Below are 10,953 nucleotides of genomic sequence, written 5' to 3' on the forward strand. Positions count from 1 at the left end.
TCTTGACTCCACACTCCCCCTATGCCTTCCATACAGTTGGCATGCGATCTCTCTTACATTATTAAGCACACATGGACATGAGACCCACCTCCTTATATGACTGACTCTTCCTATTTTCTAAAACAACCCATAATATCCCATACACAAATAACTCTCACCCCATACCAAGGTATCTATCATTCATACACATGGTATTTACAATGATCCATTCTGCTCATCCTCTCAATCCCATACAATATCTTAGAAAATAGAAATAAGTGAGAGCCACTAGCCTATCACTTGATACTCACACTCTTATCGACACAATCTATTTTTTCTTCCTCATTTCGGCTCAGGGGGGGACTATTGGAGTTAGTGTGTGATCATCCTCATGAGGTGATCCATTTAGTTAGGGTGGGAGGTGTGGTTAGATGTGGTATGCTATCCACGTGGCATCACTGCATGCAGTAGTCTACATAGGAAGGGGAGAAGATAACAAGCTGCCACCATTCATTCACCCCATTCAGTTTGATGAGAGTCTGGATCCATGAATTTAGGAAGGTCATTTGACCTCTAGGGCCTTCACAGAGCTGGGCGACATTGCTGGGTGAACACATGATGAGACAGTTACTCCACGCATTACTTTCATGCATTTAGCTATGGAACTGTGCCACCATTTTTGAGTGTGTGTTGATGATTGAGGCTAAGCCTTTGTGGATAGTTATTATGTCTTTGTAAGAGCAACAAGCCTGGCCAGGATGAGCTTAGTTGGATAGTATAATTGAAGTGTTTTGATTTCTATGATACATTGAATTTCCTTCTCAGTTCCTAGTTTCTTTATAAGCTTTAGATTTGAATTCACAATTGTTAAGTTGCATGAATAATTGGGTGAGGTATTTAGCCATCAAAAGTAACAGATGATATCCTTGAAAATAGACTTAGAAAATTTGATAGAAGAAGAACTTGGTATGTTACCAATCATGAGGATGGTAAAGGGGGAACAGCCCTAGAGGTACTCTCATTTTGGGGGTTATGTCCTGCAGGACCTTGTAGACAAGAAGAATAGATCGATCTCCATTACATGTCAAATGAAAGGGTAAGTAGCATTTCACTATGACTTCCACCTATGCTTGAAATATCTAAAAGATAGGAAAAATTTGTGGGATTCACTTGACTCAATAAGTGAAAGTGGTTTCCTATTGGGGGATTTTCACATGATTGAATCTTGCAAGGGCAAGTGGCTTGAAAAAGGCTCAATTGTCAAAGGCTCAAAATGGGATGCATGGGATAATGTCAAGGATCAATTACAGTTTCTTGACACAAGTAAAGAAGGAGTTTTCACTTGCTGCAATAGTCAAACTATGCTAAATAGAAGGGAGGCTAGACTAGATAGAATTTAAGTACCTCAGGACCTACTTAACAAGGTGTCCTCCCTTTCATCTTAGACTTACAATGCCCTCTCTCTCTTTGATCACAAACCTGTCACACTCAAATGTGACTTTGGAATGGGAAGATAGTATGTCTCTTGGTTTAAGGCTATCCTAAACTCTTTAGCCTAAAGGGTATCCAAGATGCAATCAGTTGAATATGGGTGGGCTATTTCGCTGAGGATAGACCAGCTAAAAAATTACAAAAAGTTCTAACTCGGGCTAGGAAGGATAGGTCCAAAATCATAGTACGAAGGATGAAAAAATCAAGGAGACTATTAACACTTTGGAGAGGTCAACTACACCTAGGGACTCAAGAGCTTGGGATTAAACATGTTGACTGCTGCAAATTGCCATATCTCGGGATTCACTATTCGTAACCATCTAGAATGAAGAAGTCCTTCCATTCCATTCACTGTTATGTGAAGTATTTGAGTGGTTTTTTTGTTTCTTGAATAGAACCTCTCAAGAAACTAGTCTTCACCCATTTATAAAATAGATCCTTGATTGTGCAACTCTCCTATAATCCATCATATGCTGATGTCTAGCTTTAATATACTAGTGAAACAACAACTACAATTGCAAAACAAGGAGGGATCTCCCATAGTTCTCCATCGTAGTTCTCCACCTAGCCATAGGACCCCATGTGTGATTAGCTCTTTCCTTTTAGTGTTGTGCCGGGAGGTTGCCACCTGCTTCCTGGATTTTTAGTGTTGTGCCATGACATTACCACCTCCTTCCTGGATCATCTTTATCTCTTTGAATCCACCCCTGAACCCAATGCTTTCCGTGCGGGGATTACTTGAGTGCCATGTGTCCTTTATGGACCTTGGTACTCCCACGTTCTCTAGGCCTTAGCATAGAAATCCATCTTATTGCCTAGATCAAGTATTTTGTCCCTAGACCCTAACCCTCTAATGTCTCTTAGATGCAAGCACTATCAAGCCCTCTAGTTTCTTGCCTCACCATGACCATGCTATGGCTTTTGTTATTATGGCTGACGTAACACAACCAGCTTGTGAAATAAGAAAAATAATAATGAAAATGGGTCCAACTTACCCATGATACAAACAAAGTTTGTGCTGGAAGGATGTGCACTAATGTTGTAGGGAGACCTAAATTTTCATGTAATCGTGTTTAAGATTTGTCAGAGCAAGAGGTGTGAAAAGTTGAAAGCCCATGCAAGAGAAGAAAAATTTTAGTCTTGTTGGTTTCCTCCCTCTTGCAATATACCTCAGCAATTGGGTACATTGATGTCCCCCAAAGAAAGTGTAGTGTGGCCTTAAATGTTTAAAAATACAAATAGAATAAAGGGCACGCTAGCATGTTTTTGCTATGGATTATGAAATGCAATGAATTTTGACATGCTTATGGGCTAAGAAATGCCTAGAAAAATAAGCAATGAATTTTATAAGTTTTGTTTTGTTAGGTAACTAAGAAGATAAGGATTTTAAAGTGAACTTGAGAAATTTTTGGTGTAATTGTTAAAGCACTTGAGAAGTTACGAGACAATATCATTTTCCAAACCAAACTTGGCTCATAACTTGGATTAAGAAATTAAAATATCAAAGGTGTTTCTTAACACCACCTTCTCTTGAGAAAATCTTGATTTTTTGTTTAAAGTATCAAACATACCATTTGCAAGACTGGACTTAAAATAATACATGAACATGTTTCACAATGACTATGGATAGTAATTCAATTATCAAAGGTGTTTTTTGTGCACCACATTTCTCTCAAGCATGCATTTATCTCATGTTTACATTACAAATCTCAATTGAAAAAAGCATTGTGGCTCTACTACATGAGCATGTTTTATTATAAAATTATAAAAGATTTTGCTTGTATAATATTAATATGTTGTCATTTACTTGACACCAATTAAAACAATAACATGCTTACACATTACCAAGATCAAAGAAGAAAGGGATATGTGTGATGCTTCTCAAGATGTAATTGATGTAAAAGCAAACATCCAATATTCTCTACATACCCATAGAATGATACAAAATTAAGCCAAATTAAAACTCAAATACATATTTTGAATTGAGAGGACTTAGATAAAAGATATGAATTGATCTTGGTAGCCCTAATTCTTGTCTATGTGGCATTCTAATCTCCTTCACACTCATGTCAATTTCCCATTTCTTTGCATATGGGGGCTCGCAAATGGAGAGTCGATCGATCTATCCCAAACAAGATGGGAACTATATGCAATAGGAGGGATTGCTTGATGGGTTGCGATGAGAAATGGAGTTAAGCCTTATTAGATTTTCTTTATAAAATGCTAAATCTCAAGTATTACTTAGTGGATGGTAATGACCCATATAAGACCATTCAAGTCTCTTTTTACAATTTCAAATCTTAAAGACCCTATAATTTTGTGCACCTACAAAATCATTAATAAGGGCTAGAAAAGTGGTGGGGAAGATGACATTTAATAAATGACTGGGAAAAATGCAACATAAACAAAATTGTAGGTTCATATATCAAGACCTTTGTGCATGTCTAACACAACACTTGTAGTTGAGAAATGGAATGAGACATTGGTGCCTTGCAAGTTGTGTGGTTGTTGAAAGAGACACAAGGCCTTTGGAGGTTTATAATCAAAAAGACAATTATGAATTCTATTATATGGGCCATGTCAACCATTTCTTCATCATTGGTATAAAAGTCTAAATATTCTTCACTTCGCATATGGGTATATCTTTTACAAGATCATTAAATTGAGCATTATACATCACTTCTTCCACTGATGATTATCCCAAAAAGAAATCAACTTATGTCTCAAATAAACAGTAGGTGCATTGAAATAATATTGTGAAAGAATTCAAATCGGTAATTGAGAAGCAACCTAATCTAAATTTTGGGATTATGCCTAGTTACAATTTTCATTGATCATTATTCCAATAATATGGGGATTTATTTCCTCAAAAAAGTTATTAGATGACTTGAATATCTTCATAGCATTCCAAGATCTTGTTGAGTAGACTAGCAACTACATCAAAATCTGCAATATATCCTTCAATGGAACACTAGAAGTGAATATACACTCCATTTTCTAGAAATTATTCATCAGAGTACAAGTAGTTATACTCCACCATAATAGAATAGAATGTATATATATCTCATATATATATATATATATATATATATATAGCTCATTTGAGACTTCTTATGCAATGTGTGTTCTAATCCAATCTATATAGCATTCCGAGAAGACTCACCTTGACCCAACCAAAATAGTACTTAGATTCTTGTAACACACATGGTATTATGGTATGAAATATGAGAGATTATCACATCTTGATTCCTTTTGATATACTCACAACGATTGGGTAGTAGGTCCCCCCAATTGAAAAAAAATTTAAAAATCTATTAATTAAAAAGAAGGAGGGGGGAAGGGGGGGGGGGAATGGGTGGGAAAGGAGAGGGTAGAAGTAAAGAGGAGAGCTATTAATGAGAGCACTCCTCTATCTCCCATCTTATTTATGAGGGTAAATAAATTTAAACCCTTTTATGACATATTCAAGGGCTTGGTTTGCAAACCAAGTATGTGCGAAAAACCAATATCTGTTCACAAGCGGTTTTTAACACGTGATATTTTGGGACATGTGTGTGCATGCAGCTTGACATGTCAGCTAGGAAGTCCTTGAGCTAATGGTTGTTCCTTAGGAGGAGCTAGCCCAAACACAGATTCATTTATCTTGACAGCTAATGGTTGTTCCTTAGGAGGAGCTAGCCCAAACACAGATTCATTTATCTTGACGTGTTAGCTAGGATGTCTTTGAGCTAATGGTTGCTCCTCAGGAGAAGCCAACCCAAACACTAGATTCATTCACATGTGGTTTTCAACAAGCGGCTTTTTGGGGCATGTGTGTGCGCATGCAGCTTGACATGTCAACCACGAAGTCCGTTGAGCTGTCAAGATCACTTGCTGGAAGTGGTTGCAAACTCGGTTGCTCCTCAGGAGCAGCCAGCGCAAAGACTAGTTTCCAAGTACAAGCTCACAAGGACAAGGTGGTTTGCAAACCTTGCCCTTCCCCTGAAGGGGCCCTTAGGGTGGTTACACACCACCAAAGGTGGCCAACTTGTGGGTAGCCAAAAAAAGTATTGGACAGTCTTGAATGGGCAGGGGCTTTACACACCGCCGAAACAAGAATCTTATATAAATGGTTAAGAAATGGGTGCCCAAACTTGGGCAGGCAACCTTGCCTGCCCAAGAAATGTCTTATGATGGGCAGGAGGTGGTAGCTGCTGCTGACTCATCTTTTGGAGAGCCCTAAATTTTTACTGTGTAAAGGGGGGGCACCCATCCACTGCAATGGCGCATTCTGATTGGCTCCTGCCATTAAGGATGGGCGGGCACTCTTTGGTGTGTAAAGGGCCGGAGCAAAGCTTGGGTAACAACATCTTAATGAAGCCTAATTGGGTGGGTATGATGAGTTCAAAGTGTTCCCCTTTGCATGTAAGGAATGTCTTAGCGTTTGGAGATAGAAGATTGATTGAGTGAAGTGAAGAAGATCACACACTATGAGCTACATGTATATGATCCAATTCAACAACGAGTCTTTCTTCTTATTTGTACCTATTTGAGCTTGTTTGCGTCCTTGGGCATGTCACACATTTTAAGCTTGAAAAGCGTCCACGAGTGGTGTGGATTTTGTCAAATTTGAATCAAATTGGAGTTGATTGTACATGATAGCATTTGGGTTTCCAAAAATCTAATCCGTTTAGTGTTGTTTTCATAGAATTCTGAAAAGCTCAGAATTGTATGTCGTTCTTTATACACTTGAAGTATGAGACGATGGAGCGTGAAGCTTACATTTTGGATCGGCCTATCAACCAAAAGAATGGTGGGTGCTTGGCAGGATTACTTCTCTATTACATTAATTATCTGGGTTTGAAAGCTAACAATTCGATCGTTGGCCGTTTTAGGTAGCCTGATTTGATGGCTGAAATACAAGAGCTATGGCGGAAGTCCTTCAAAGCTCCTTTTTACTGGTTGGGCAACGATCTCGAGATGGTAATTGTCTGTAACTGAGGCGATTTTATACGTAGTGAGGTTATTGCTGACCAGTTACTCATGTTTCCAAGTACGTTATATTTGCATAATATCGGCGCTTTGCTGGCACCCGCACAATAAGGAGCTTCTTGACCACTTTCGTTTATTGCAATTGTTGCTTTTCAGTTGAGGGCCGCTGGATCTTACAGAGGGATTCAAAATCCCCAGACTTTGCGCGACGTACTGCAAAAGATGCAGTGTGCTTTGACAGTCGTTGGAGCCGTCTTTGGATGGAAACAAATCTGGGAGTGGCTTATTTTGCCATTGGAGCAAGATCAGACATTGTTGACAATCGAGCTCAAAATGTGAATTGCCACAGGTGCCCCTTAAACACCAAGCTTAATGATTTGCAACTACAGCCTTGTTACAACCGCCGCTTATAAGACATCGGCTTTGCCACGAAGGAATGATTAATGGAGCAGTTCTAGACAATGTAATCTTTGGATCTCGGTTGACACGGAAATTGGAATTACTTTTAGAAAATTTAACCATCTGGCCTTCTTTTTTGTCTTTGATCGTCCAGGATAGCATGGAATGATGGTTCCTTTGGCTCTTCTGCATCTTTTAAGAGTTTGAGTAAAGCACATGATAAGGAACAGCTCAAAGAGGCACTTCGGGCTGTGAACCATATGACACACCAAGGGCTCTCTGTGTCTACAGATGTTTTCTTTCGCCTTCTCCAGCTGTGCATCGATGAGAAGGACCTGGCAGCAGGACAGGAAGTACATCATCTTATCATGAGAAACGGATTGGAATCAGATGCCTTTCTGGGCAGCCACCTGATCCGCATGTTTGGTCTTTTCACGAGTTTGTTGGAGGCAAATTATGTATTTAGGAAACTCCTTGAACCAAATGTGTTTTCATGGAGTGCAATAATTCTAGCGCATGCCAATGCTGGAAAGAATGAACAAGCTATCAATCTATATTACGAAATGGAGAAGTCGTGTGTGCAACCAGATGGACACATCTTTGTTGCAGTTCTAAAAGCATGTTCAAACCTATCAAACTTGGAGCAGGGCAAGCAGGTTCACACCCACATCATTGAAAGTGGATTAATGTCTGACATGTTTGTAGGCAGCACCCTCATTGATATGTATTCTAAATGTGGAAGCCTTGATGATGCGTGTGTGGTCTTCAAAAGCTTACCTATCCAAAATGTTTTTACATGGAGTGCTTTAATTGCAGGGTACACCCAGTACGGGTGTGGCGAGGAGGCTCTCATTTTTTTTGAGCAAATGCAACGGGAGTGCATAAAGCCAACCCTTGTAACGTTTGTTTGCGTCATAAAAGCTTGTTCTTGTATGGCTGCTCTAGAGCAGGGCAGGAAGATTCACACCTGCATCATTGGGTGTGGGTTTGAATCAGACATAATTCTTAATAGCACCATTCTTGACATGTATGCCAAATGTGGGAGCCTTAAGGATGCACACACAATGTTTGACAGACTGCGTGAACGAAATGTTGTGACATGGAGTGCATTGATTGCAGGTTATGCCCAGCATGGGCATGGTCAAGAAGCTCTCAATGTTTTTGAGGCAATGCAGTTGGAGGGTGTACAGCCTGACCTGGTCACCTTTAGTATCATCTTGAAAGCATGTTCCACCATCGGAGCCCTAAATCAGGGCAAGCAGATTCACTCTTGCATCATTGATAGCGAGTTGGAGCTGGATGTATTTGTTGGCAGCACTCTCATCGATATGTACACCAAGTGTGGGAGTCTTGAAGATGCAAAAGCAGTTTTTGACAGGTTGCCCATGCAAACTGCTGTCACCTGGAGTGCATTGATCTCAGGTTATGCTGAACATGGGCATGGGTTGCAGGCTTTCCAATGTTTTGAGAAAATGCAACAGGATGGCATAGAGCCAGACATAGTCACTCTTGTTTGTATCCTCAAAGCATGCTCGAGTTTGACAGCTCTGGAGCAGGGCAGGCAGATCCATGCCAGCCTGATTGAAAGTGGTGGTGAATTGGACACGTACGTTGGAAATGCCCTTATTGACATGTATGTCAAATGTGGGAGCCTGGGAGATGCGTGCATGGCATTTCATAGGTTGTTAAAACGAGATGTTGTGACATGGAGCGCCTTGATTGCAGGGTATGTCCAGCACCACCATGGTGAAGATGCTCTTGTACATTTCAAAAAAATGAAACAGGAGGGCATAGAGCCGAACTTGATCACATATACTGCCATTTTGAAAGCATGTAGCAGCATAGCAGCCTTGGAGCACGGCAGAAGAATTCATGCCCACCTCATTGGCAGTGGGTTTGGCCTGGATGGGTTTGTTGGCAGTGCACTAATTGAGATGTATGCCAAATGTGGGAGCCTTGACGATGCACACATGGTTTTTCATAGGTTGCCCAAACAAGATATTGTTGCATGGAGTGCGATGATTACTGGGCATGCCCAGCATAGCAATTACTCTATGGCACACCGATATTTCAACGATATGCAACTAGCAGGCTTAAAGCCTGATAACGTAGCATTCCTTTGTATTCTTTCAGCATGTAGCCATGCTTGCTTAGTGGATGAAGGCTATCTACATTTGAAGTCAATGAGCCAGAACCATGGCATCAATCCCACAGTTGAACATTATAACTCTATAGTTGACCTTCTTGGCAATTCCGGGCACTCAGATGAGGCGCAAGATTTACTTGAAACCATCCCCTTCAAATCTAACATTGTGGGCTGGACTTCATTGCTTAGTTCATGCAGAACGAATATTAATGTGGATCTAGCAAAGCAGATCTTTGACCATGTTGTCACAATGTCAAAGGGAAATGCTGCTGGGTATGTGCTTATGTCAAACATTTATACCAATGCGGGCATGGGAGAGGATGGAAAGAAAATAGACGAGCTAAGAAGATGTGTGAATGGCTGGAAGATGCCAGGAAAAGCATTCATTGAGGTTGGCGAGCATATTCATAGTTTCATAGTGGGAGACAGAGGGCACCCACAAATTGATGATATTTATGCGAAACTCAAGGCATTAAGGGCACAAATAAGGGCCAAAGGATATAAAACCTTCCGGGATCCATTATCGAAGGAAATGGAAGATGCCTTATGTGGGCATTGTGAGAAGTTGGCAATATCGTTTGGGCTTCTTGCTACACCCCGAGGAACAACAATCCGAGTGTCAAAGAATCTGCGAATGTGCGTTGATTGTCATGTTGACACCAAAGCGATATCTGAAATTGAAATGCGAGAGATTGTTGTAGTCGATGCGTGTCGTGTACATCACTTCCAGCATGGCATTTGTTCTTGTAAAGTTTATAGTTAAGAAAAGACACGCAAGCTTGAAAAATCAAAAGGTATTAGAAATTTTGGTAAAGGAAAAAAAACCACATTTATTTTTGTTTTGGAAAGATAAGGACATTATATTTTTTCCTATTTAAAAGTGGAGAGGAGGAACATCAAGTGGTCTTTGGTAATTAGGTCCTTTAGATATTCTAGCTGAGCAAGATATACTATTTAGCTGAATGTGGTTTAGTTTGGGATAGATATTCTAGGTGAGCAAGATATACTATTTAGCTGAATGTGGTTTAGTTTGGGATTATCGCTCTCCTGAAATGCTGGCCTTCAGTATGACCAAGTCTGCCACTCACATTCGGAGCTTTGAAGAAGCTATGTAGGGACACCCATGTATGTGTGTGGGTGTGTGGATATATTTCATGTGTAGAATGGTCTACGTCCACCCTTTGATGCTGAATCTTGCTGTAGCTCTTTCCTCCTATATGGAATGGAGTTTATGGTTTGAACATTTACCTGAGGTTAAAATCTGCACTGCATGTTCCTCAGTACATATAGATGTGTATAGATAGTCTCACGTCATCTTTTTACAATATTTTACAGTTTGGTGCTGCATGCCACGGTTCCCTCGAGCCATGATGAAGTTAACAACAAAAATTACTGCATAAGCACACGTCCAGTGGTGGGGAATTTCATAACCCAGCCCACTGCATGCCTCTGCTTGTAAAACATGAAGTAGGCTTTCTACCTAGAGTTTGGACAGGTTCTTTACAGCATATGATGTGAGTAGACATTTTTCGCTGGTATAGCTCAAGAACCAAAGGAGGTGTAGGGCATGGGAACTTGGTCTTTCTCTCACAAGCTTGCCCATGCTATCTACTGAGGGCGGGAGAGTGACATTCAGTTATATGAGTGAGAGATTCCCTGTGCATGCATAAGATCCTTATCACGCAGAAAGTTTCCTTCCTTTAGTACTGGAAGGGTTGGAGGCTACTGCTCACTTTGACTACCTAGGACTTGGATAAAGACGGAGAGATTTGAAACGGCCAAATCTTTGTAGAGGTTATTATTATTCTAATAAATCCCAACTTCAGCACATGTTTCTTCCTAGAATCTTATTTGCAGCAACCACAGCAACAAGTGACAAATTTTTTCTCGAGATAATCTTCACAAAATGGGTGATCTTGAAGAGACAAATGTGTCTGCGTCTCTTGAAAAAAGCGCGGATGTATTTT

General features: G+C 40.3%; 1 protein-coding gene across 2 annotated transcripts; it reads left to right on the forward strand.

Moving 5' to 3' along the window:
* The first annotated feature begins 6,012 nt into the window (after positions 1 to 6,012).
* LOC147895259 (putative pentatricopeptide repeat-containing protein At3g15130) lies at positions 6,013 to 9,834 on the forward strand. Of its 2 annotated transcripts, XM_087384133.1 has the most exons (4): positions 6,013 to 6,262; positions 6,345 to 6,432; positions 6,598 to 6,790; positions 6,995 to 9,834. In XM_087384133.1, the coding sequence occupies exons 2-4, from the start codon at positions 6,378 to 6,380 to the stop codon at positions 9,747 to 9,749; spliced, it is 3,003 nt and encodes a 1,000-aa protein (XP_087240259.1). In that variant the 5' UTR covers positions 6,013 to 6,262; positions 6,345 to 6,377; the 3' UTR covers positions 9,750 to 9,834. The 2 variants fall into 2 exon arrangements, with proteins under 2 accessions (XP_087240259.1, XP_087240260.1); XM_087384134.1 differs by lacking the exon at positions 6,013 to 6,262 and having other exon boundaries at positions 6,415 to 6,502.
* Positions 9,835 to 10,953: the final 1,119 nt, after the last annotated feature.

Source organism: Dipteris shenzhenensis, chromosome 13, assembly GCF_047967505.1.
Source record: "Dipteris shenzhenensis isolate YYH24624 ecotype China chromosome 13, Dip_SZ_1.0, whole genome shotgun sequence".
Lineage (NCBI taxonomy): Eukaryota > Viridiplantae > Streptophyta > Polypodiopsida > Gleicheniales > Dipteridaceae > Dipteris > Dipteris shenzhenensis.